The 27051-nt window shown below is 31.7% G+C and overlaps 13 protein-coding genes across 13 annotated transcripts; 5 read left to right on the plus strand and 8 right to left on the minus strand.

The window, feature by feature from the left end:
- Positions 1–230: 230 nt before the first annotated feature.
- UFD2 (ubiquitin-ubiquitin ligase UFD2) lies at positions 231–3371 on the plus strand (the record flags this gene model as incomplete). The annotated part of the gene is made up of 1 exon (XM_011278388.1): positions 231–3371. The coding sequence occupies one exon, from the start codon at positions 231–233 to the stop codon at positions 3369–3371; it is 3141 nt and encodes a 1046-aa protein (XP_011276690.1).
- Positions 3372–3606: 235 nt separating this feature from the next.
- RPL35A (60S ribosomal protein uL29) lies at positions 3607–4453 on the minus strand (the record flags this gene model as incomplete). The annotated part of the gene is made up of 2 exons (XM_011278389.1): positions 3607–3966; positions 4451–4453. 2 exons carry the CDS (start codon positions 4451–4453, stop codon positions 3607–3609), a joined length of 363 nt encoding a protein of 120 aa, XP_011276691.1.
- Positions 4454–5491: 1038 nt separating this feature from the next.
- ARF2 (Arf family GTPase ARF1) lies at positions 5492–6037 on the minus strand (the record flags this gene model as incomplete). Its single annotated transcript, XM_011278390.1, has 1 exon — positions 5492–6037. The coding sequence occupies one exon, from the start codon at positions 6035–6037 to the stop codon at positions 5492–5494; it is 546 nt and encodes a 181-aa protein (XP_011276692.1).
- A 1347-nt stretch (positions 6038–7384) lies between these two features.
- On the minus strand, positions 7385–8374 carry NUS1 (ditrans,polycis-polyprenyl diphosphate synthase; the record flags this gene model as incomplete). The annotated part of the gene is made up of 1 exon (XM_011278391.1): positions 7385–8374. The coding sequence occupies one exon, from the start codon at positions 8372–8374 to the stop codon at positions 7385–7387; it is 990 nt and encodes a 329-aa protein (XP_011276693.1).
- A 560-nt stretch (positions 8375–8934) lies between these two features.
- BN7_984 (glucose sensor) lies at positions 8935–11130 on the minus strand (the record flags this gene model as incomplete). Its single annotated transcript, XM_011278392.1, has 1 exon — positions 8935–11130. The coding sequence occupies one exon, from the start codon at positions 11128–11130 to the stop codon at positions 8935–8937; it is 2196 nt and encodes a 731-aa protein (XP_011276694.1).
- Positions 11131–11756: 626 nt separating this feature from the next.
- NAS6 (Nas6p) lies at positions 11757–12521 on the minus strand (the record flags this gene model as incomplete). The annotated part of the gene is made up of 1 exon (XM_011278393.1): positions 11757–12521. The coding sequence occupies one exon, from the start codon at positions 12519–12521 to the stop codon at positions 11757–11759; it is 765 nt and encodes a 254-aa protein (XP_011276695.1).
- Positions 12522–12813: 292 nt separating this feature from the next.
- On the plus strand, positions 12814–13737 carry PHB2 (prohibitin subunit PHB2; the record flags this gene model as incomplete). Its single annotated transcript, XM_011278394.1, has 1 exon — positions 12814–13737. One exon carries the CDS (start codon positions 12814–12816, stop codon positions 13735–13737), a length of 924 nt encoding a protein of 307 aa, XP_011276696.1.
- Positions 13738–15426: 1689 nt separating this feature from the next.
- On the plus strand, positions 15427–16833 carry SMI1 (Smi1p; the record flags this gene model as incomplete). Its single annotated transcript, XM_011278395.1, has 1 exon — positions 15427–16833. One exon carries the CDS (start codon positions 15427–15429, stop codon positions 16831–16833), a length of 1407 nt encoding a protein of 468 aa, XP_011276697.1.
- A 270-nt stretch (positions 16834–17103) lies between these two features.
- On the minus strand, positions 17104–18645 carry DIE2 (dolichyl-P-Glc:Glc(2)Man(9)GlcNAc(2)-PP-dolichol alpha-1,2- glucosyltransferase; the record flags this gene model as incomplete). The annotated part of the gene is made up of 1 exon (XM_011278396.1): positions 17104–18645. One exon carries the CDS (start codon positions 18643–18645, stop codon positions 17104–17106), a length of 1542 nt encoding a protein of 513 aa, XP_011276698.1.
- A 212-nt stretch (positions 18646–18857) lies between these two features.
- Positions 18858–20489, plus strand: MTC6 (Mtc6p; the record flags this gene model as incomplete). Its single annotated transcript, XM_011278397.1, has 1 exon — positions 18858–20489. One exon carries the CDS (start codon positions 18858–18860, stop codon positions 20487–20489), a length of 1632 nt encoding a protein of 543 aa, XP_011276699.1.
- An 88-nt stretch (positions 20490–20577) lies between these two features.
- AMA1 (Ama1p) lies at positions 20578–22313 on the minus strand (the record flags this gene model as incomplete). Its single annotated transcript, XM_011278398.1, has 2 exons — positions 20578–21176; positions 21266–22313. The coding sequence occupies 2 exons, from the start codon at positions 22311–22313 to the stop codon at positions 20578–20580; spliced, it is 1647 nt and encodes a 548-aa protein (XP_011276700.1).
- Positions 22314–23106: 793 nt separating this feature from the next.
- FRE8 (putative ferric-chelate reductase) lies at positions 23107–24570 on the minus strand (the record flags this gene model as incomplete). The annotated part of the gene is made up of 1 exon (XM_011278399.1): positions 23107–24570. The coding sequence occupies one exon, from the start codon at positions 24568–24570 to the stop codon at positions 23107–23109; it is 1464 nt and encodes a 487-aa protein (XP_011276701.1).
- Positions 24571–25864: 1294 nt separating this feature from the next.
- RPS0A (40S ribosomal protein uS2) lies at positions 25865–27017 on the plus strand (the record flags this gene model as incomplete). Its single annotated transcript, XM_011278400.1, has 2 exons — positions 25865–25954; positions 26316–27017. The coding sequence occupies 2 exons, from the start codon at positions 25865–25867 to the stop codon at positions 27015–27017; spliced, it is 792 nt and encodes a 263-aa protein (XP_011276702.1).
- Positions 27018–27051: the final 34 nt, after the last annotated feature.

Raw genomic sequence — 27051 nt, forward strand, 5'->3', positions numbered from 1 at the left:
GTGATATCAAAAGTTGAAGAGACACTGGTTCATTAGGAGTTCTAAGTCGCTTTTAAACAAGGAATTGCTGCTTTTGGATTAGAGCGCTGTGTTTGCTGAGTGCTGATTTGTGGGTTTCCAGGTTTTTTTCAGGTGTTTTGAACGACAATTGACTACTTATCTTTGGATTTGAAGGAGACTAATATCAGATCAATAAAGAGCTAAAAGAGTGATATAAAGGCTATATAACGATGTCTGCTGATGAGATAAGAGCTAAAAGACTAGCCAGGCTAAATAGTCAACAGGCAAGTCCTAGTCCCTCTAATATCAGTGCAAAGTCTACAGAATCCATTCCAACAACCACTACAAAGTCACAAATTTCAACTAATAATACTAGCTCCAATAGTACTAGTATCTCTGAACCTACATCTACTGCTTCTTCATTACCACCAAAGAGACCAAGACATGAATCATCCCCGGAGGAAACTATATCTGCTTGGACACAGAAAACTTTTGAATTCATATTAAATGTCACTTTAGATAATGATAAAGCAAATCGTGATTTAGTATTTTTGGAACAAACATTCACTGAATTGGTGGAAGAAAACCAAGATCCTTTATTTAATTCAGAACTAACTGATCGTGTTATTATTGAAAGATTGTCAGAAATTGGTGTTAATAATCCATTCAAATATTTAAAAGATTCTTGGTCTAAAATTCAACAAGAAAGAAGACAAATCACATTAAAAGATCCACTAAGAGAACAAAAGATTTCAGTTTTGACTGAAATTGATAGATTAACTTCAAGTTATGGTTTAGTTTCATTCCAAATTCCTGATATGTTTATAAATGGTGATGTTGAAACATTTTTAAAAGATATCATTAGTAATGAAAATAGTTATAGTGATTTTTTGATCCAAATTATTAATAGATCAAATGAAGAAGGTACAATATTGGAATTTTTAAATATTTTCATCCCATCTTTAACTAAATTAATCCCAAACTTAGATTTAAACAATCCTCAATATACTTTAATCTTGAATATTTTCCAATTGTTTATTAATGAAAAATCTGTTGCTTCAGTTTTCACACAAATTGATGGATTTGAATTAAATCCAAATATTGAACCTTCCATTTTTGAAACTTCATCGATTTTAGGACCAATTTTTAAATTATCTCCATTACAAGAATCTGTGGCAAATAATAATTTTGATAGATCAACTGAAAAATCCAAGTTACAAATCAAACAAATTGGTGAATCTTTACAAGCTGAACATAAAATTTTATTAGATCGTTTATTTTTCATTACAAATAAAATTATAAGAGGCTCTGAACAATCAAGAAATGATTTATTAAAATATTTTGCTACAATTATAAATAAAAATCATTTAAGAAGAGGTGATCATGCTGATTTTAAAAAATTATCTTCAAATGCATTTGTTACAAACATTTCATTAGTGCTAATTCGTTTATCTCAACCATTTTTAGATGTCGGATTTACTAAAATTGATCGTATTGATATTGATTATTTCAGTAAAAGTTCACTTATTGATATTACTGAAGAAACAAGAATTAATTCAACAAATTCAGAAGCTTCAGATTATTTCAAATCTCGTGCAAGTGCTGGAAATGAAAAACCAAATTTTATATCAGATTGTTTTTTTTTAACTTTAGCTTATTTACATTATGGTATTGGTGGTGTATTACTTACAGAATCTAAAATGAAAAACACTATAAAACAAGCTGAAAGACAAGTTGAAAGTTTAAGACAACATGTATCAAGACCAAGTCCAATGCAATTTTTTGCAAAAACTCAATTGAAAAGATTAGAAGATCAATTATCAAGTTTAAAATCTCAAAAAGATGCATTGGTTTCATTTTTCACTCATAGAGATTTACAATTGGAAATTTTTGAATTTGTTACAGGTGCAAGTGCATTCTTGATTAGATTAATTGATCCAGTTCACAAATATCCTCAAGCTCCACTTAAATTACCTCTTGTTCCAGATGTTATTGGTTTTGAAAATGTTGATAGTGCCGATTATTTCAGGGAAAAGGCACCAATTCCTTTCAAATATTATCCAGAATATTTGATTGAAGGTTTGATTAACTATTGTCATTATATTGCCAAATATATTGCGAATCCAATGTTGTTAAATCCAAGATTACAAACTTTTGTTGAATTTGCAGTTACATTTTTACGCTGTCCTGAATTAATTGGTAATCCACATTTAAAAGGTCATTTAGTTGAAGTTTTATTTATTGGTTCATTACCAACTCAAGATAATAGACCTGGATTTATGATTGAAATTTTTGATACAAATGAATTAGTTAATAAGAATTTACTTTATGCATTATTAGATTTTTATGTTATTGTGGAGAAAACTGGTGCATCTTCACAATTTTATGATAAATTTAATGCTCGTTATCATTTATCATCAATTTTAGAACAAATTTGGAAAAATCCATTATATCAAAATCAATTGAAATGGCAAAGTGATAATAATGAAGAATTTTTCATTAGATTTGTTGCAAGAATGTTGAATGATTTAACATTTTTATTAGATGAAGCCTTAAGACAATTAGGTGAAGTTCATTCAGTTCAAACTGAACAAGAATTAAGATTAAAAGGTCAATCATCAATTGAAGGTACAGATGAAGAATTACAATCAAGATTACAAAGTGCAGAAAATCAAGCTAAATCATTTGTTGGATTAGCAAATAAAGGTATTGATTTATTTGGATTATTTACACAAGAAGTTCCAAGAGCTTTTACTAAAAGTGAAATTGTTGGTAGATTAGCAAGTATGTTGGATTATAATTTAGATTCATTAGTTGGACCAAGATGTACAAATTTAAAAGTTAAAAATCCAGAGAATTATAGATTTAATCCAAGAGAATTATTAGTTAATATATCAAAAGTTTTCATTAATTTATCAAAAGAAACTGAATTTATTCAAGCAGTTTCACAAGATTCAAGATCTTTTAAAATTGAAATTTTTGAAAAAGCTAAATCAATTTTAGCAAATAGAAATATTGCAAATGGTGAATTTATTGATAAATTTATTGGATTTGCATACAAAGCTGAATCTAAAAGATTAGAAGAAGAAGAAGAAGAACAAGAATTAGGTGAAGTTCCTGATGAATTTTTAGATCCATTAATGTATACAATCATGAAAGATCCAGTTACATTACCAACATCAAAAGTTAATATTGATCGTTCAACTATTAAAGCTCATTTATTAAGTGATTCAACAGATCCATTTAGTAGACAACCATTAAAATTTGAAGATGTTATACCAAATGAAGATTTAAGACAACAAATTTTAGAATTTAGACAAAAGGCTAAACAAGAACAAATTGATAAAGATTCAACAATGAAGGATGTTTAAAGTGTTTATCTCACCATTACAAATTATGAATACAATGCAATATGAATTAATATCTCTCTTGTATTCACTATTACCACGACTTTTCTAGTAACTACAAATAATCTAAAATACAAGAACTTTAATTTTTTTTACAAAACATTCATTTTCCCTTTTATTAAAAAATTCATACCAATATTAAAAAATGGAATAAAAACTAATAATGACCTTTTATATATATTAAAACATAATTTTAAATTTAAGCTTTAATAGCGTATTTTCTTTGTGGGAAAGCAATTTGTTTCTTTTTATCTTTAACAGTAACTTGTTTAGCTTCAAATTTAGTTAATTGTCTTCTGATAGCTCTGGTTTTTTTAGCTCTTAAATCTTTTGGTTGGTATTTTTTACCAGCGTAGAAAGCTCTAACATTTTCACGTTGGTTTTGGTTAATAACAGTTAAAACTCTAGCAATATCTTTACGGACAGTGTGAATTTTTGGTAATGATGGTCTAGTTAATTTTTGAACTTTTAAGTTAGCAAGTTCTTTTTTCAAAGAAACAAGTTGTTCTTGTAATTGTTCTTTTGATTTAGTTCTTAATTCGTAAGCGTTGATACCGGCCTAAAAGAAATAATTTGTTAGTAATTTGATCATAAGGTCAAACATAGAAGGATTTTGAAATGCAATACATGAGACTCTGATCAAATGAACGTTTGGTATAATAATACTGATTACTCTTAAGTCTTTTCTCTATGTGATTATTATTGTGACAACATAGACTTTAAGTCTTTATTTGATATTGACTCTCTCTATTGCGAGTATACAGGATTCTTCCAAAAGTTTATTGTATTCTATGAGGGTTTGATTTAAATCTCCATAATCTTCTATGATACTCATTTCTTTCATATTCATTTGTAGTTAACAATAATGCTCTTTTTATGTTCATATCCTTGCTTGATTTTATAAATTTACTTGATGACCCATTCAATAAAATTTCTAATAAATTTGATACTCATAATCTCATTGTTCACAGTTCCAATATATATGTAGTTCACTCTGTCTTTGTATTCTTTCATAAATCCTGTATCTCCATCTTCAAACATACCATTTTAACTTGTTGAACTTATTTGTTGATCCTTTATTAACTCGTTACAATAGTGTTGTTAAAATCTATATGCTTTTTCTGAAAAAACCACCAAACTGCGAGTGTGTTGGTAAATTTTTCCAAAGAAATTTATCGGTAAACGCAACATTTCAAACTTGCCATAGTAAATAAAAATGGAATTCGCGAACTGCTATTACATTAAATTTGATGAGTCGCGAATTGTTTGTTTTTGTTTTTCTGAGTGGGATTCTTTTAAAGACGAAAAGCGGTTTGAGACGCATAACTATAAGTGGTGTAGAGGTGTACAATTTAGGGCAGTCACTGGTCAGCTGATTATGGAGGATTTAAGTTAGGGCTCTGTGAAAATTGACAGATTTCTTCGTTGTTATTGTGCAGAATTCAGATATTACATAGATAATGCTGATTATGCACATTTTATTTTGTATTGTCTTAACCTTTCCACAAGTGTTTGACTCGTTGATTAAATCTATTTCTCCAGTAATTGTAATACACCCATACACTTGTAGATAGAACTAGGCATTTGAATAATATCTTACAAGATACATTGTTTACCGTGCTAGATTAGAGGTTAACATTATATCTACAATTACATTACTTTACACGTAAAGAATACCCCATTTACAAATCCAAATATTGTTTTAGACAACTTATTTTAATACAACACACAAGGATTCTAATAAAAGAATCATATAAGAATGAAAAGAGAAAAAAAAACTGATTAAAAGATATTGTTAAAAAAAGTATAATGACTAATAAGTTTTATTGTAAATGCATTAACTCTATTGGTGTTATTCTTTCTTCTCTTTGGTTCTTTGATTGTTATTTTTTTTTGGAGATTTTTTGGATAAAAGTTTTGGAATGTGAAAAGTAAGGTTAATTGAAAAAGTTATAAGCTAATAGTTCTTTAATTTTGTTTTTTAAAAAAGATGTATTTCATTTGGTAAAATCATGTCAAACAATCTTTATATTAAATTTTCATTTTTGAAGGAATTAAAAAAAATACATATAAAACAACTATATCTAAGCAGAGTTCTTCAAGTTAGTACTTAACCATTCTAAACCTTCATATAAACCATCACCTGAAGTAGCACAAGTAGCTTGAATGTACCATGGACGTTGACGGATTGAATGTAAACCTAATTTTTCTGTAATTTCAGCAGCATTCATAGCATTTGGTAAATCTTGTTTGTTAGCGAAAACTAATAATAAAGCATCACGTAATTCATCTTCGTTAAGCATTCTTTGTAATTCTTCACGAGCTTCAGAAATACGATCTCTATCGTTAGAATCAACAACGAAAATAATACCTTGAGTATTTTGGAAATAATGTCTCCATAATGGACGGATTTTATCTTGTCCACCGACATCCCAAACTGTGAATGAAATGTTTTTATATTCAACAGTTTCAACATTGAAACCAATAGTTGGGATAGTTGTAACAATTTCACCTAATTTTAATTTATATAAAATGGTGGTTTTACCAGCAGCATCTAAACCAACCATTAAAATACGCATTTCTTTGCGACCAAAAAGGCCTTGTAATAATTTTGAGATTGAAAGACCCATCTATAATTATAATTGTTAGTATTATTATTCAAAAAAAAAGATTTAACATGTATAGATCCTCTAGAATTAAATTAAAGATCTTGATGTTCTTTCAATTGGAAAAAAGGAGGCGTGTAAACAACGCCACAAATAAACAACAAACATCAATAAGAAACCGATGAAATCAATCAATTAATTAGAACACTAGATCATCAGATCATCATCTTCATTGTGAATGTCATATGACATTGGTTTGAATTCAATTGTACTTGATTTTTCATAATTACGCGCGCTTTGACCATTAGGGGCAAGCGTTATCATAAAATCAAAACACGCAATCTGATAAACCTCGAGAATGAAACAATAAGTCAATAAAAACTGATAGAACTGTTGAATATATTGGAAGGACTAATTAACCAGCGTTTAAATCACTTGATTACTTCCATTCTTCATTATGTTGATCCTATTCTTGTAGCGCTTTCCCATAAAATTTCCAATTGTCGATAAACAACCAAAAGTTGAAACAGATCGAAAACAACCAAGATCTTACCAATTCCAATCCAAATGTATCACTTCTGATCCTAGTTGATACCAGTATCTATCATGTGTACGGGATAGGTTACATACCTTTTATAATATGATAATCTTTTGATGAAACTTGAATCAACCAAATTAAAATTCAAAATTCCCTTTAAATAACAAGTTCAAAAGTTCAAAGTTCCATTTTAAAAATCAAAATCAGAAGGGGTGGACGTGTTAATTTTTTTGAAAATCTCGATTTCAATTTGTAAACTGGGCGAATTCGCGGGAAAAGAATTGGCGGGTGATCTCGGTCACGTGCAAAACCTTTTAAAACTTGAATTGATTGGTGATTCAAAGAAAAAGAGCATGGTTATTCAGGGAATAGAATTGAAAATCAAAGTTAGTAACATGTAATCTTTCAAGAATAATTAATATACGCCACTGTTGTCCTCTTTAGTTCTGCAATGTGCATCGTTTATACGTACTTTTGAAAATGTGCCAAAAAGTCGCGATCATGTTTCCTCCGAGATCTAGCCGGATCATAAAGAAATTGAATAGCGTAGCTACACCGTACAAGCTGCTATTAATTATAACATAAAATGAAGCAATTTAACTATATTTTTATAATGTTTTGTATGTTTATATTATATACCCCTAGCAATGCAATTGATTAAAACAGATTATGATAGCAACAAAATGAATTCCCTTAAAACCCAAATATGATAATAAATTTAAAAAGTGAATGAACACCAGAAGTGAAAGAATGGAATTATCTTTAGTGAATCTTTTTCTTTTCCCACAGTTTATGAATCTATACGATTTGACCATATAACAAAAGAAAGGAGCTTATTTACCAACATTGATTTTACAAGTTGAGTATTTTTGTAAAGCTCTTAAAAAGATTGCATATGTAACATCTTCATTATCAGCTTCCCAATAGAACTCACTTAATCTTATATGCCATGGTGGATAGCCTTGTAATGCTAATGTTGGTGTGAATAAGATGATTAAATCTGGTTCAATTCCAACTAATTCTGTTAATTCACCATCAATTAAATCAACTGTAATGTTTTTAGAAGAAATTTCCTTCTTTTTAGCCAATTCAGCCAATGTCTTGGTTAATTCAACAATAGTTGCCTTACCATCTTCAACTGATAACAAACTGACCTCAATATCAATAACATCATTTTTATAATTATCATCATCATCATGGTTTAAACCATAGAATTGTACGTTTAAATGTGGAATTTTAACAACAAATTTTGGAATTGAAGTTGGACCAAAATAATCTCTTAATTTCTTAAATATAGCAGCTCTTAAATCTTCAACATTATTTTTCAATGTACCTTCATATTCATAGATTGATAAAGTTGAAATACCTGAAGCTAAAGTCCAAGTAGTTAGTTCAGATGCATCATTTAATAAACCATAAAATCCACCACCTTCTTCTTCTTCAGGTTTTAAGTTCAACACGGCGCTAAGTCTTTTTGGTAATTTGGATAATTTGTTAACATCATCTCTAATAATTTGTGGTGTTTTGGATGGATTATATGCAAGGTTCAAGAACTTTATTCTAATTCTATTGTTGACATATTGTAATGATCTGAAAATTGAATAGAATCCATATATTGTAAGTAAGATAAGATGGAACAAGTAAAAAAATAGTCTATCAGTAATCGATTTGCCTTCTGATTTAGCCCTTTTAGAGCTTGCCTTGATTCTTGGATCAACAACGGATTTGATCAAATCTTTTGATGGTTTCACTGGTTTAGTTCCAAACAACAACTTTGGATCAGAGACCTCAACAGGTTCAACACCGTTTACTTTGGTGCTCATTATCCTTTTAGCTTGAGATTATTTGATTGAATATGTTTATGGTAATGGCTTGTTCAATCACAGCGGTTAATTTCAAGTAGTTGACAATGAAACGTATGATAATTCTTTCTCTCAATGAAACAGTAAAAACAACCAAGTCAACCGCTTCTATTTGTCCTCCCTAGCTGAACAAGTAATTAACTGAGCGCCCTCTCAATTGAATTTGTAGAAGGATAAAAGTCAAAAGTTGAGATTGGATTTTCCTTGATTCTTGGTTTGGACAATAGGATACTTAATTTATGTTGTAAGCGCATTCGTTACAAAATTAAATATATTTCATATTGGTTCGCGCCGCAGCCGCGCGATAGATCACGATTACCCTGTGAGCTTCTAATCAATATGTTAATTAAATACCATAGTGAAAGGTGAAAGAAAGGTCTTGAAGTAGCAGTTCAGATTGGCTTCACGCGAGAATATACACTGACACAAATCTGAGACAATTTCAATAAATATAGAATCATTAAATTATCGTAAAAAGTTTATAAACTTAACCCAGTTAATCATAAACGTATTTTTGTTTTTCATTGATCAAATATCGATGAGTTGGTTGAGCTTTGATCTGACACCTCAGGTTCCGGATTGTGTATATTGCTTGTTTGTTCATTGCTGTTAGTTAATCCATCATTTTGTTGTGACTGTTGATGGTGATGTTGTTGTTGCTGGTCCTCAATAGCATCATTATTGCTACTGTTTTCCATTATATTTCTAGAATGAACAGTATTTGAAGTAACACCAGTTTGATTTGAAGAACGTCTTTGACTCAGTGAACTTAACCTTGATACATATTCTGATAAAGAACTATACTGAGTCCGATCCTCATCTTCATGATCATTAAAATCTGAGTCTGTATCAGAATCTGAACCTGATGCTAAAGAAGGTGGTCCCCTTTGTTGTCCATTTAATCCTAAACCATAACCGAAATCTATTTGATATCCAGGATGATTTTGTTGAGGACGTGCTTGATGGAAGTGTTGTGATGGTAATGGTAGTTGTTGAAATTGTTGATGATCTTGATGTTGCTGGTTTGAAGTTGGATCACCACTAGAGTGTGGACCTGGTGAATCTGCAGTATCTGAAGTATTTGAAGAACTTTCCACTTTTTTCTCATCTGGAATATTTGTCATGTTTTGTAATTCAGTATTATTATTATCATCATCTTGATGATCAGAATTTGTAGCATTCATGGTATCATCATTTCTTGGTACATGAACTTTATCTTTATATTTTCTTGATGATCTTGCACTTGAACAATTTCTATATAATTCATTAACTTCTTCTAAACTCAATCCTTTAGTTTCATAAACCATAAAATAAACAAACACAACACCGACAAAATTCAAACCACCCCAAAGGAAAAAGATCCTAGTCCCTAAAGCGGCTGTATGTTGACCTGTATCAACTAAATATGGTGTAATATAAGCAAAAACAAAGTTAACCAACCAGTTAGTTGCAGCAGCCAAGGCAACTGATTGACCTCTAACACCTAATGAAAATAATTCACCAGAACAAACCCAAACAGTTGGACCCCATGATGCGGCAAAAGATGCAATAAATATACAAACAAATGAAATCATTATTCTATTCGCAACAATAGAATTTGTCGTAATACCAACAATAGCTATGATAAAATTTGAAACAGCCATAATTGTACCACCACCAATTAATAATCTACGACGACCAATTAGTTCAACTAATAAGATCCCCGGTACTGTACAAAGAACATTAACAGCATATGTGACAAATGAAATTAAATAAGATTGAGAAACACCAGTTTTGGAGAAAAAATTAACCCCATAATAAAAAATGAAGTTTATACCTGAACATTGTTGAATTGCTTGAAGTGTAACACTTGTAATCATTCTTTTCAATTGCTTGGGACGACCTTCACCATCTCTAAAACAATCAATGAAAGATGAAGAACCAAATGAATTTTCATAATCGTAACTTGCCTTAATTTCCACTAATTCTTCAATTAATCCAGGATCATCAGGTGGAACTCTTCTCAGAATAGATAATGAATAAGCAGCTTTATTTAAATCATCTTTCAATATCCAAAATCTTGGAGATTCTGGTAAGAAAATCATACCAGTTCCTAAAACTAGCGACCAAAAAAATTGTATACCAATGGGTACTCTATATGATGAAGAATCGTGTTTATCTTGAGTCCCTTGCGAAACAGCACTTGAAATCAACAGACCCCAAGTAATGGCCCATTGATAAGTTGAGATAATAGCACCACGAACATATTTTGGTGAAGCTTCAGCTTGATATAATGGGACAACTGCCGATATTAACCCAACAGAAAGCCCAGTTATAAATCTTCCAATACATAATAAAGGAATACCAGTTGCAGCAATTTGACAAATATTCCCAACTATAAACACTAAAAAACATGAAAATATAATGGTATAACGACGTCCAATACTATCTGAAGTGAATGGAGCTAATAAAGCACCAAAAAAAGTTCCCAAGGATAAAATTGCAGTGATTAATGAAGTTTCCTTTGCTGTGAAATATTGACCATTTGAAGCAAATTGCTGCCGTACATATTCCATTTCTGCTATTGAATTTATTATACCCGTGTCATAACCATATATGAATCCACCAACTGCAGCAAATAACCCTACCAAGATGGACATTAAAGTTGATTGTGGTTTAGCACCGGGTATTACGTTCAACTCATTTGGTGCAATGAAAACTTCTCGAAGTTTATTCATGATGAAGATTATGATTGTATTGGATTTGAGTGATCTTGTGGGAAGTTTCTTTTAATCAGATGTGAACTATTGTATATGCTTATTTGAGTTCTTTCTTTTTGGGTTTGGTATCAAGATCTTGATTTTTAAGATATATGCAGAATAAACAATGGATGAAATGATAATAGGATATTGTGGAGCAGAACTGATGTGGTTCTGTATGAATATAAATCTTGATAAAGAAAATGATGCAATAAAAGTTGATGATTTGTTTAACTATCCACCGAATAAACGTACCAGCGTCAACGGTTTGTGGGGGATGCTTATACGTATAGAAAACCTTGAGTTCTCTGGAAATGAAAGTTTCTGATTTGTGTAGATGTGTTGATAGATCTGTGATGAGTGATGTGATGAATATGACAGTAAAAGAATACCGATCCAATACAATATTCCTTCTGAAATGGAAGTTTCTGTCGGTGTTACTTTTTTAAAGCAGCCTTTCATCTAATTTTACTTTTCTTTGAACTTTCTGAATCATAGAAATCCGAAAGTGATCCGCGACACATTCGAATAATGATAAACTACAAAAGAATCGTTTGAATTGAATAAATTAGATTAAATTAGATTGTAATTTACTAAGAATCTTGTCATATTTCATAGCCATTAGCTTTCAATTCAGCTTTAAAGTATTGTGCTACTTTATCGTCAACTGCCACTTTCAAAGGAGTCAATCCCTCATCATCTTCAACATTGTAATCAGCACCTGATTTAACCAACAATACTGCAACATCACCATGTCCTTCCGAAAGAGCATGATGTACTGCAGTCCATCCAGCACTATCTTTAGCATTTATAGGAGATTTCCCTTCTTTGATGAATGTTTCCACTAAAGGTAATGAACCAATTGAAGCAGCTCTATGTAATGGATATTGTGATCTTTTATCTTTGATTCTAACAGAAGCACCATGTTTAATTAATTCTTTAACAACACCCAAATGTTTCTTGGAAGTGGCTAAATGGATTGGAGTTGACCCATTGTTTGATTGTAAATTAACATCCGGTTCTGGATCATTTTTAAGTAATAATTGTACAATATCCAAATTACCCACTGATGAAGCTATATGTAATGGGGTCCAACCAGCTTCATCAACAAATTCATCAATATCAATGGTGAATGGTTTAATTTTTTGCTCTTTTGGAATTGAATCAGATTGGAACTTTGTAGGATTTAATAAAACAGAAACAATTTCTAAATGACCAAATGATGCTGCCCAATGTAATGGGACCCTTTCGTCTAAATCTTTCTTTAATACCAATTTGGGATTTTCTGCTACCAATCCTTTGACGGTTAAAATTTTCCCGTCTCTGGCAGCTTCGTGCAATGTGAAATCTTGTGATTGTGATCCACTCATCTCAATTGAACAATAACTTGAACGAAATCAAAACAAAATCAAAGGATTCTCCATAGTTTAAATACTTTTTATTAGTTTTTCGCCTTCAAAAAGTTTATAAGTAATAAATTCATTTTTCCGAGGTCTTCCTAAAAAAAAGTCGGATTTGTGCAAATTATCATTTTTTAATTTCGCGGGAAAGTTCACCAAATTTTAAAAAATCAATTGCCACTAATAAAGGAATACTAAGGGATTTAAACAAGATTATTAGATCTATTATTCAAATCAATCAATTAATCAATCATATATTAGGATGAGTAATAACCAAGATTGGCAATCATTTGCTAGGGACATCCAAAACCGTGCGCGTAAGATGCAAACAAGAACCGGTGGTGCTGGTGGTCCAAAAGGTGGTCCAGGTGGTATATTTGCCGGATTTGGTGGTTTATTATTATTAGGTGGTGCTGGTATCCTATTAAACAATTCATTATTCAATGTTGATGGTGGTCATAGAGCTATTATTTATTCACGTTTAGGAGGTGTTCAACAACAAATTTATGCTGAAGGTACACATTTTGCTATACCATGGTTTCAAACTCCATATATTTATGATGTTAGAGCTAAACCAAGAAATGTTGCTTCATTAACTGGTACCAAGGATTTACAAATGGTTAATATTACATGTAGAGTCTTATCAAGACCTGAAGTATCTGCATTACCAAATATTTATAGAACTTTAGGTACAGATTATGATGAAAGAGTATTACCATCAATTGTTAATGAAGTTTTAAAATCTGTTGTTGCTCAATTTAATGCATCACAATTGATTACTCAAAGAGAAAAAGTTTCAAGATTAATTAGAGAAAATTTAGTTCGTAGAGCTTCAAAATTTAATATTTTATTAGATGATGTTTCAATCACTTATATGACATTTTCACCAGAATTTACAAATGCAGTTGAAGCTAAACAAATTGCACAACAAGAAGCTCAAAGAGCCGCATTTGTTGTTGATAAGGCAAGACAAGAAAAACAAGGGTTAATTGTTAAAGCTCAAGGTGAAGCTAGATCTGCTGAATTGATTGGTGATGCAATTAAGAAATCTAAAGATTATGTTGAATTAAAGAGATTAGATACTGCAAGAGAAATTGCCACAATCTTATCTAATTCACCAAACAGAATTATTTTGGATAATGAAGCATTATTATTAAATACCGCTTCTGATTCACGTTTAAAATAGATGAATTTTAACATCTAAAGATATTTTGATGGATTTTATTCTTTCACCTGCACATAGTATGACAAAAAATAAATATTTATTATAGGAAATTTCCAAGGATGTAGAGATGAAATTACATTGATGTACTACTGTCATATTATAAAGGTATAACTTAAAAACTTTTTATTGAAATGAAATTAAAAATCGATTGAAGTAGATATCAATGACTTGGGTATATTAAATGAAATGTAATCAATATAAAAAATCAAATATGAAGTGCAAAACTTGAGTTATATATAACTTGAGATGAATCGGTTTATTTATCATCTTCCAAGTTTGAAAAATTCAATTTAGTTTTCTTTGTGCTTTGAAGTAATTGTTAGTACAGATATTTCTTTAAACTAAACTTGATTGTTGATGATATACTCACTTTGCAAAGAATCTGCTCTTATGGGCATTTAATTTTTGTGAACATGGTGATAACATATTATCAGTTGGTGAGGCAAATCCACCTTGTGCACTATAATTAATTAACGTTAGTATAATGATTGATATTACCATGGTGATGAAGGAATTTTGTATCTCAGTGTAATAGTTTAAGCTTTGATGTTTCTTTGATGTCTTTTCAGGATGAATTCAAATTCATAAAATGTTACATTCCATATACTTTCTCAAATTCCTTGCTATCATAATTTGTACATACCCTCCAAAATTTCTTTGAAATAATTTTCTTTGTAAACCTTGATTTTGGGTATGATTTCTATGAAGTGGTTGAATATCGTTTGACATCTTGATGTTTTGATGAGTGTTGAGAGTGCTATACTTTCTAGTATAAGATGTAGAAGATAAGGAGATCAAAGATAAAAAGCTACATTTCAAGGTTATTTAAATTTTAAATCTTGATGTAACAACTTTTGAGATTCTTTGTTTATGTTTTACCGGAAATAGATAAGCAATTGGATTTTGGTTTTCGCAGCATGCGAGTAATTAAAGTATAAGCATAATTGGAATTTAACCGTTAATTAGTGTCTTAGTTGTGACGTATTGATTATCTGGTTTGTTTAATTGTGTGATTATTTAAATGCTTTCATATTGTTGATTGCTTCTCTCTTGGTGCTATTAGATGATCTGGATCGTTGATTTATGTGCGTGCTTGTTGTGAAGCTGATGGTGTTTTTTTTAAAGTTTCGAGATTTCTTGCAACTTGAAGGTTTCTAACTAATCACAGCTAGCTGGATTTAAGAATATAGTATATATAGACGTTTTGAGTTAACAAAGCAGTTTCAGTTCTATGATTTTATCTATCTGGATCGTGATGTATCGACCAGTGGTAATTGCAGTGAATGTTGTTCCGTATTCCATCTATTTTGATTGCTTTATCACAATAAGCTGGTAAATCCATTACAGAATGACATGTTAATTGGACTTGACCACTATTTCATCAAAACAGGAGCCAAATAATGATTTATAGCTCAACAATAACATAAATTTTAGCTTAAAACCCTCAATAAAATGTAGAAATTCTTATATGTCTGCCAGGGTTTTACCGTGTCAGTTAAATTCTTCGCGAATCGGAATTTTGGTTTTCCTTTACGTTTCAAAAATAATCGCGTCACAAATTCAAAAATTCATTTCAGCCTCCACTAAATCATCAAGTATTAATTATTATTAATTACTGATTCAAACAGATCAAAGATCAAAGAGTTAACGATGGGTTTCAAAGAAAAGTTGAACCAAATATTCTACGCGTTGAGTACCGAAGATAGGTACGCTGACTACGATTCACACAACCATCATGCTAGAACTGTTGGTGCTGGTGCCGATGGTGATTCAAATACTTTCCAATTGAATGACGCTAATGGATTCCAAGAAGAAGGTGATGATTCAGGTATTTATCATTCTACTGAAGGTGTTAGTGAAACTATTTTGGCCTGGAGACATATTGAAACTTGGACTAGTGAAAATCATAGTGATTTGAATGCTTCTTTAGCCGATCCATGTACAAGAACTGATATTTCAAGAGCTGAAAAGGATTTAGGTATAGTATTCCCACCTCCAGTTCGTGCTTCTTTAAGAATTCATGATGGTCAAGAAGATATGGAAAGTTTAACAGGTATTGGTGGTTTGTTTTTTGGGTTACAATTGATGAATTTGGATGAAATTGTTCATATGACTAAAACTTGGAGATTAGTTGCTGATAGAATTAATCTTGATTCTCAAGTTAAAACAAACTTGGCTGCTACCCAAGCATTATTATCTCCTGCTGGATCTTCTACTGAAGTTGACAAGACAAAATCAACAACTTCATTAAATGAAACTCATAAAGGTTTTAAACCAGTTGATGGTGCAGATTATAAAAATTTAGATCCAGATTTAGAAAAAAGAATTTCTTCAAATAACTCCAAAAAATTCAAATCTCATATTCCAAAACAATTTTCATGTCCTGCAGGTGCTATACATCCCGTTTATTCTCATCAAGGTTGGGTTCCTTTAGTTACTGATAACTCAGGTAATCATATTGGCGTTGATTTATCTCCAGCTAAAAAGGGTACATGGGGTCAAGTCATCTTATTTGGTAGAGATTTCGATACAAAATTTGTTTTAGCACCAACTTGGGGTGATTTCTTATTATTATTTGTTAAAGATCTTGAAAATGGTAATTATATTATTCGTGAAGAAGAAGATATGTTTGCAGGTGAAGGTGAAGTTGGATTTTTCGATAAAAAAATCAATAGAGAAATTCCATATTTACAAGTTTTAGCTCAAAGAATGATTAATCAATATAGAACACAATCAAAAGAATTACCAACCGCACCAAACTCAGAAACTAAAATACAGTCTAAAAAGGATACACCTGTCTCCCATATTTTACCAAAAGCTGGTAATTCATCAAGTGCTGATAGAATTGTTTCAACTGATATTGCAAATGAATCTAAATCTAAGAAGGAATCAGAAGGTAAAAAAACTGAAAATAAAATTGAAACTAAAGAAACAAATGAAGATGATTTATTAAATGAAGATGATGAAGATACCAAGAAGGACGATACAGCTGATCAATCTGAACAAGATATCGGTAAAGAAACTTTAGTTTCAGAATTTGAATCAGTTAAAATTTAGATTATACCATTATACAATTACAGTTTAAAGAAAATCCAAAAAAAAAATAGAGAGAAAGAACCTCTAAGGAAAAAAAAAAAACATTTATCCAAATACCATTATTCAAAACCACAAATATTGTTTATTCTTGATTTCAGTTCAAGACTTGTACATTAGGTTCACATTATATATAAATTACAATTTTGTTTGAAATATAATTTGACATTCGTTTAGACTTTAATTTCATGTAATTTCACAAATATCTATACACCGAAAAATAACATCAGCTAATCACCAAATGATTCTTTGTAATGCAGATTCAGATTCCCATGGAAATGTATAAGAAATGAATATAACAAAAGTTATGATATTGATAATAACAAATAAAGCTAATTCTAATTTTAACCTTGTCAAGGTAATATCATTTAATGATCCACCGATGAAAAACCCTTCATAAGGAACTGCAATAAATAATCTGAAAAAAATAAAAGGTAATATATAATATCTTGGTTCAAATAATGGTGAAGGTACAATAGTTAATATAATACAAATGATTAACATAATTATGGAAATTCCTGTTGGTTTTAATGGTAAATCTTTTGGTTCTTTTATAGGTAATGGAGTTATTGAATCAAAATAAAATCCATTTTCACTTAATTGTTGTGTAACTATATTTATACTAAAATGATAAATTGGAATCATTAAATATTTTGTCCACCATCTTAAATTTATAATTTTTCTCCAGATATAAAATGTATAATGTCTATTATCTGCTAGTAAAAATGGATGAACAACAGTGAAAAATCTGATGACAATTGCCATGATTATGAATTCTAATAGTATGACTATTGGTAAACGTTTATATCTTCTTAGGTATGTTTTAATTCTAAATTCTGATATCCATAATGGTGTTGTGAAAACTGTTAAAAATGTAAAACAATAAAAAACTTGTGCTATATGTAAGCCTGCGACATGATTTTCCTTATCACCCAATGTGATACCTCTGTTATAAATTATAAATCCCGTAAATAAAATCACATTAATGATAAAAGGTAGACTAAAATCCCAAAAATCTTCAAAAAATTGAATAACAAATTTGATACAATTATTCAAAAATGATTTATTGAATTTTTTTTCAATTAATGCCCTTCTTTCAATAACAAGTACTAAGATGAATAAATTCCATATTATATTTGTTTGTCTAAACCAAATACTTAAAAATGCAACAAATGCAGATAATCTAACACTTTTAACATCTCCATAAGGCAGCGCCACTGCAAGACTTAGTGAAGTAACAATCAAAACTGTGGACCAAACATCTGTATAATATAACGTATAAAATGATGATAATATTGGGAATAATACTATACTTATTGGCCAGAATCCAATTGGATTTAATATAAATAATGGGTTCAACACAAAAGGTAGAACCAAAGTACCACCAATTGTATTTAGCAAACGTAATGAGCCTAATCCAATAGGATTTATTGGTAAGTGGGTTAATTGTATGAATTTTGACCAAATATAACCTAGATAATAAAGCCCTGGTGGAGTTGTGATTTTAGGATCCCAGGTCTTGAAATCTCCATTGAAGTATTGTATTGTTTGTGGGATATGAAATATTTCATCTATGAAAGGTTCTGTAACGTATTTCTTGGAGATTGTGATGGTCAATCCAACAAATGATAAGAATATAACAGGCCAGCCTATAAACCAATTGAATAACAGTGCAAATGTAATCTCATGTTCCAAGTCTCGTTGACCTACCACCGAGTTCATGTCAAATGCATTTTGAGCGTGTTGCTCTTCTTCTCGCTGCTCAGTACCAGCCATCTTTGCCACTGGTCCTCTCCTTTTGCTGCTCTTGTGATCTTTTGGATTGGAAATCTGATTGTTGTCTTTTGAAATGAAATGTTCAAATTATCAACATCATCGCGGCTAATTCTGTACCTACCAAAGCTAAAACCATAAACAAAAGCATAAATCTTTGACACTTTCCTTTTCAAGTCCTTTTGAGAATCACATCAAAAGATTGGAATGCTACTATGAGACTGGCCTTGATCGTGTCTGTGGTTATTCAGACGCTGTTGATGGCTCAGGGGGCTTATGGGCTTATGAACTACCCAAGTCTGTCGTCTAACAGAGTCACTGCGATCAGAAGTCAAAGAGACGTTGCAGCAAATGTTTCAATAGATCAGATCACAACTGCCGGTATACGACTTTCCAAAACATTGTTTGATAGAGAAGGCTATACAAATGATACCTTGAAGAATGTGTGGACATTGTTGAATGGTGGAATTCAAAACTTGGTTATTGATATCTATTGGAATGAAAACACTGGTGAATTTCAATTATGTCCCATTGATATGAGTGGTAGACTATCAACAAGAGCTGAAAGTACTGGTGTTATCTATTATGATGCAGATGATGATGATTATAAATGTGATAATGTACTAACTTTGCAAGGGTTAATTGATGTTGTTTTCAGATTTACAAGTGAAACTGATACAAATTTATCTGCAAATTTAATTTTATTAATGTTCAATACCCATGGTCTATTAAAGAAAAGTTCATCAAATAGTCAAAATAACGATAATATAACATACTCAAATAACAACACTTTATCACAGATATTACAAAGCACATTCAGTTACAAATTATATACACCATCAGCATTAACTGCTGATCGTTTTGTGAATAGAACATACAATTCAGAAGAACAATCAAACGATGGATTCCCCACGGTCTCACATTTTTTATTTACAGATAAAAGACGTGTTGTATCTACAATTTGGCAAGATAATTTACCAAGTAATACAACATATAATCTAACATCTGATTATAATATTGTATTCCCTCAATCAGATTTGAACAGTTCATTTACTTCATTAAATAATACAGTTGTACCATCAACAGAGGAGGAATTTATAAATACAGCAAATGGAAATTGGAGATTTGCATATGATGATGATAATACAAAATTTAATAATGGTTCAATACGGCATTTGATCGACTGGGGTTATTCACCGATTTTAAACTCTGCAGTTTTGGAAAGTTCAGATATTGCATCAATTTTCAATACATCGTTATGGTCATGGGATTCCGCTGAGCCTTTAGAGGAAAACATCGCAAAAGAAATTAATAAAGATTCAGATAATACTAGAAATTCACAAACTGCTTACAAATGTGCAGCTTTATCCTCTACAGGTTGGAAAGTTGAAAATTGTTATGACAGTAAATATGTTGCATGTCGTAAACAATCAAGAGCTTTTGAATGGGAATTATCTTTGGACAAACAAACTTATTTTAATGCTGAAGATGTTTGTCCTGATAATACTAATTTTAGTGTACCAAGAACTGCATTACAACAATACTCTTTAGTCAACTATTTGAAAACTTTACCTGAAAATCATTCAATTTGGATTGATATGAATTCTATTTCTATAAATGATTGTTGGGTTACAGGTGGTCCAAATTCAAATTGTCCATATCAAAAAGTTACAAATGAAAGAAATTTTGCTGAAATGTTAACACCAGCTTCTGTCTTTTGTCTTGTTATATTTTTAGGAATGATACTACTAAGATTGAAAAGAGTTCCAGTTCAAGATAATAGAAAACACTGGAAAAAACTTTTGCAACAAAATAAAGAAAACGAATACGAAGGTGTTCCATCATGATCAACTTACAATTTTTTCTTAACAATAACATGAACCAAATTGTTTATTTATCATCTAAATCATTATAAGTTGATATTCATCACTCAGATCATCTGATGAATCCAGCGGGTTTGGTGATACCTTCAGTCAATTCAATAAGGTCACTATATAAAACACCATTTTCTGTTGAGTCACGAATAATGTTACCATTAGCATCCCAAACTTCATAAAATCGAACAGTTTCATCAGTCAGAGTAACGCAAATAGAAGTTGAATCAGGGGAAAGTGCACATGATAAGATTCTAATACCTGGCTGATCACCAACCTGGATCAATTTTTCCATCTTGGGATATGTATAAACGCCAACCAATGTATCATTTAAATGACCCTCACAGAATCCGAATGTAGCACATATTTGCTTTTTATTTCTTGACCAAACTAATGAAGTTATCTGGCCTTCAGTCTTATAAGATTGTAATAGTGTACCAGTTTTTGTATGCCAAAATCTGATTGTTCTATCTTTTGTACCACCACCTGTAGCTAAAAGTGATTTGGACCAAGGGCAATATGCAATTGCCTTAACTGCTGCTTGATGGGGTAAACTGAATTCTAATCTCGGATTTTCTAAATCTTCAATATTCCATAGGTGACAGCAATTATCATTCCCACCAACAGCCATTTGTTTTAAGTCATCATTAATCGATATTCCTGTTAATTAAATTGTTAGTATATACATGCCATTTCTTATAATGTAATTCACATTGTTGTAAATCTTGATAAAGGTATCCAATATTTACCACAAACTTGTTGTTGTTGACTTTTAAATTGCTTGAGTAACTTAAGCCCAGGTGAATCACCTCGTTCAACACAAAAGATAAAAACTTGACCAAATTGATCACCCGTAACAAAATACCTTGAAGAATTTGGAAACCATTCGATGGTGCTTAGTGATGCTGCTGGCAAAACAATGGCGTCTAAAATTCCTCCGATCATTTGAGAATATAGCACAAGTCTACCCAGTTTGGTCCCGATAGCAAGATATTCATCATTTGAGAAGCCAACTGAAGTGACTGCATCATGGGGGTCTGTAGCGTCTATTAAATCTGAATCAGTACCACCCCAAAGACAAACTTGATGTGCTAACCCAACGGCTATTGAATTTGAAAGCCTGGACCATGATATAAGATTCGTATAGAAATCTTTTGTTAAATGAGCAGCACTTAATAAGTCACAAGGTATCTTGGTTTTGATTGTTCTCTGTTTGGATTTTGGTGATGAATCATAATGTGTTGAGGAAAGTGAAGTATCGTCAACATTAAGACTAAACTCATCTCTGTATAGACTTTGATGGATACTTGGGATAGAAACGTCGATATATGAAGAGTCACCAGTGCCAGTTCCACTACTGGTTCCTCTGAATGAACCATCATTAATGATTCCATTTGAGCCTCTTGAATCATTAGCGGCAAACTTCAACACCTTATTGTTGTAATTCAAGTTTAAAGCATCAGCTATAGCGCCTTTATGACCATCAATATCAGTCTCCATGGTCTTATATAGATAACCTGACGATCTTGACCCAAGCGCCGTGATACCATCAAGGATTGAAGTTGATGCTAAATTAAGTAAAGAATGATCTTGAATTCCACCAACTGTACTTCTATCATTCATTCTGGGTAAAGGAGAGCCTATAACACCAGGTAATCTGTATTCAGTGGCATCTTGAGGTGATCTAGGTGAGTGTGCTTCTCTGTGTCTGTAAATTCTGTAAGTGGCTCTTGAAGCTTTGGATGGGATGAATCTATCCAGAATTCTATCACGCTTTTTGGGACTTCTTTTTGTCATGATTAATATTGTAGCGCTGAACACTTTGCCTCTTCAAAATAGAAACTTCAACACTTCTTTGTAACTGGAAGTGCTTATCCAAACTTAACAGTTTTTTGATTTCAATTTGACCCTTTCTGATGATCCTTGAATGAACTTATAGAACTTTTAATCAATTGAAAAGTAGTAACCAAATAAAATTCACCGTCTTAGAGAAGTACCACGACAAAATCAATAACGAAAATTCCTGAACAACGGTACCAGCGGTATATGAAGAGAGAGAACCTGTAAATTACTTGAGCTTGGATGATGATGATATGGGTCTGATGGTAATGTGCACAATCAACTAGTCAATATATCCTACACTGGATTATGGCCTATTCTTGGACTGGTTTAATTGTATGCTTAAAAAAAAATTGGTAGTATATGTATGCAAAGAATAATAAAGCAGCTAGTAGCAAAATTTAGTGAATGTGTGGGTATTATAAATTAGCAAATAATATCGGGTGAACCCAAATGTGTGTAGCAATAAATAGATTCTTTATATTTGAACTTTTCTTATGAAACATCTAAGGGTACGAATTAGTTTTCAAGTTTTGGGTTTTGCTTATTTGTGCGCAAAATCTGGGGATACCGAGTTTGACACAAAAGCAGATCTTTGAAGTTTCAATACACAAGATCCCCAATAAATTTTGAGAAGTAGCATCCCGTAACACTCTACAGCTCACTGGTACTCATAAATATCATTATAAATAATACTATAAACTATATGCTAAATGAATGAATGTAACGTAACTTGATTTTTCTCTTTTCTTCAAACAGAAAAACTTTCAATATGATATCTTAGACCACCATCAATAGCCCATTGTTTAGCATGATCAACTAACCCTGTGGGACCTGCTGCAACAACCCAAATCTTAGATTTATCAACATCATGTTCTCCAATGTCTCTACAACAAACATTGTGCCCTGATCTAAGAGTTGGTCCAACACATTGAGATTGTAAACACCAATCATAATGCTCTGATCCTAAATTTGGACGACCATAAAAAATTTTAACACTCTGTGGAATTTTAATGTTTTTGAAAGATTCAGGATTCAAAGATTCAGGAATTGATTTATGGTGAGGTAAAAGATGTAGTGTCTCTTGATTGTTGATATTTATTGGATTATTATAATCTATCGAGGGGGATTCTGTCATTGTTGTTGACGAATTATAACCATAACCACAAGAGTTTGAAATATCAATGTTAACATTCTCATGTTCTTTAAACGTATCTGATGATGATTTAGTTGACACGCTTTTCCTTCCCTCGTGTGCCTCTTTATATGCTTTACCAATCGTAGTGAAATCAATCTCATCTTCTTCTTGATTTTGATCTTGGAATGAGCCATAGTCAACGGGTTGAACTGGATTAATATCCTTAGCATCATCCAGGTAATCAATATTTATATCATTTTCGTTCACATCACCAGTGATATAGCATTCAATCCCTTGTACACCTTTAAAATGGTTGATCAGATTCAAATCTTTAATATCTTTACAAACCCACATCAATCTTGCACTAATACCATTGTAATTCAAAATTCTCAGTAAGGGAATACCAAATGATATACCACTCCCACCAACAACAATCATAACTCTCTGTGCATCAATTGTATATTTCAAAGGAGCTCTTAATAATGGTGATCTTTTCGGTGCTAAGAATTTATCTAAAAGTGATTGCTCTCTCATGAAATCTAATTTTGCGTCAAATGCACCAGTGATATAATAATCTTTATTGGTTTTCAATGGAAATTTACCTTTACGGATGATTAATTTAACTGTTGGATCATTTGGTAGCGAAGCAATCGTATATGGATGAGCTAATGGAACCAATGTGTAAAACCAATCCTTTAATACCCCTTGTTTGTTATTTATACGAACATGACCTCCTGGTATAACATTCTTTTGAGAAATTGACGAAAGTGGAAATTCCACTAATGATAAGGTTGGTGATATCGGAACAACTGTGACTTTAGTCTTTCGAGTGTTTTTAACTCTATAAATAATTTGTACCAATAGTATAATCACATTCAATATTGTATAAAGGCCGATACCAGGTACAGCATGGAAATGGACAGAAATAACACAAGTCCAAGTCATGATATAATGCATCAAATAGAAAACATTGAAGTTTAATCTTCTAACTTTTGGTAATGAAGTTATAGCAATTAAAGCAAATGCAACCATTGCCACTATACCCCATATGTTGGTAACTTTTTTGATTTTGAACATTGTGTTTTGTCTATAAAAGTAAAGCAAATAAATAATTGTATGAATAGTTCCTTCAAGCACCACTATACGTGATAACCATTTATGAATTGGTAAAAGTGATAAATATAACGTTTTTGGTAATGGTGAAGGTCTTAAAGTTATAAATAACAAGGCTGGTAAACAAGCACATGAAACTCTTCCTAGTCTTTTTGAAATGAACATTAGATCATCATAAGTTTCACAATAATTTAATAAAAAGCTGAATACGGACCAAAATAAGATGGTCTTTAAGGATTCTGAGTGTAAGAGTAACCTGTGCCACAAACTTTCCTTTCTTGAGGTCAATGTGTTTGTCCTTATAGCAACTCTTCTAAGATACCAGCTTTGGAATATTTTCAAAATGGGTAATAATATAATAATTAATGCTGTAAGAATGAGAGTATATTGTCCGTATTTCTTTGTGGTTTGCTTCCTGAGTGCCTTGTAACTAGGCGATATCACATCTTTGAACCTAGGTAGATGGAAACTTATAATATTATTGGGTAATGTGAAGTTCATTATGATGTTGATGAGGATATTGATATTATAATACCATTGAAAGTGGCAAGTAGACCACGCACTGAATGAAGGTAATTGAGGTGAATGCTCTGATAAATGCCGAGAATGAAACTCTAGAGCTATAGCGCCATGTGTAAATTAATCTGTTGTGACTTGTAGATGGTGTTTTGCTGATGACGATTATCTCTCGTTTTACTAGCTGCTCATCAAAATCTTGAACAGATCAGATCCAAATTCCCAAATGGCAAGCTATGATTCTTATCTATTCCATCAGTTAACTAAAATTCTGGAAAAATAAAAGCAGCAAGTGGTTTAACCGAGTGAAGCCACATAATTAATATCTGCCCTAAAGTTTAGATCACATGCCAGAATTCAAACTGTCAGCTGACTTTGATGCTCAGCCCTGTGACGTACATCCACACACCATATTTCAAAACATTATTTCGTGAAGCTTTCGCGAACAGGTACAACTCTGTCTAGCGCGTACGTCTCCCTCCAGGAAACCTCCCAGCGATACCTGAACCTCACCGTGTCCTTACCATCGCTCTGTCTATATCAACCCAAACAATTTTATTTTTGGCAGAATATTCAAAAATTCGCGAAATTAAAAAATTTCCAGCAGTCTCACGGTGGATCCCACTCAATCCTATCAAAAGTTGAAATATTTAATTTCTATATCAACACATACACTAGAATTTAAAGGATTTCTATTAACGTCAATTAAAGGGTTATTCAGTATAATTACATTACATTAAAGATGTCTTTACCTGCCAGTTTTGATCTTACTCCAGAAGATGCTAAATTATTGTTAGCTGCCAACGTTCATTTAGGTTCAAAGAACGTTCAAGTATGTTTTAATAACATTTAATAAAATGATGAATGAATAGTAGATTATATGGATACAAGGGGATACAATAGAGTGAAACAATATATTTATCAATGATCAGTGGAATATAATTCAATACAACTACTTTAAAAGTCGTTCAAGACTAAGCTCATTAATGTTCAGATCACATATTATAGTATGAGCCAAAATTTTCAATATAGAAGAATCAAATATCAGTAAGATACACACATATAGTACAATCACACAAGACCAGAATAATAAAATCACATTTCAATATTAATAGAAGATACAGAACTATCCTCAATCTATCATTCATCAGTTTTATTTTGTCAAGATTCAGACTTACTAACATTTCACACAGGTTCACAATGAATTATACGTTTACAAAACCAGACCAGATGGTGTCAACGTTATTAACATTGGTAAAACTTGGGAAAAAATTGTTTTAGCTGCTAGAATCATTGCTGCTATTCCAAACCCAGCTGATGTTGTTGCTGTTTCATCAAGAACCTTCGGTCAAAGAGCTGTCTTAAAATTTGCTGCTCACACTGGTGCTACCGCTATTGCTGGTCGTTTCACCCCAGGTAACTTCACCAATTATATCACCCGTTCATTCAAAGAACCAAGATTAATCATTGTTACCGACCCAAGAACTGATGCTCAAGCTATCAAAGAATCTTCATACGTTAACATTCCAGTTATTGCTTTAACTGATTTAGATTCTCCATCTGAATTTGTTGATGTTGCTATCCCAACCAACAACAAAGGTAAACATGCTATTGGTTTAATCTGGTACTTAATTGCCCGTGAAGTTTTACGTTTAAGAGGTTCATTACCAAACAGAGCTGAACCATGGACTATCATGCCAGATTTATACTTCTACAGAGATCCAGAAGAAGCCGAACCAACTCCAGAAGAAGCTGAAGAAGAACAAACTGAAGAACAAACTGAAGAAACCCAAGACTGGGCCGCTCAACCAGCTGATGCTGACTGGGCCGCTGAAGCTGCTGAATCAAATGCTGACTGGGCTGCCACTGAAGGTAGTGCTCAAGCTGCTTGGTAATTAACCTAACAACCATCAATCATAAACCAATAAT

Source organism: Wickerhamomyces ciferrii, contig 00020 (genome assembly GCF_000313485.1).
Source record: "Wickerhamomyces ciferrii WGS project CAIF00000000 data, strain NRRL Y-1031 F-60-10, contig 00020, whole genome shotgun sequence".
NCBI classification, from domain to species: Eukaryota; Fungi; Ascomycota; class Saccharomycetes; order Phaffomycetales; family Wickerhamomycetaceae; genus Hansenula; species Hansenula ciferrii.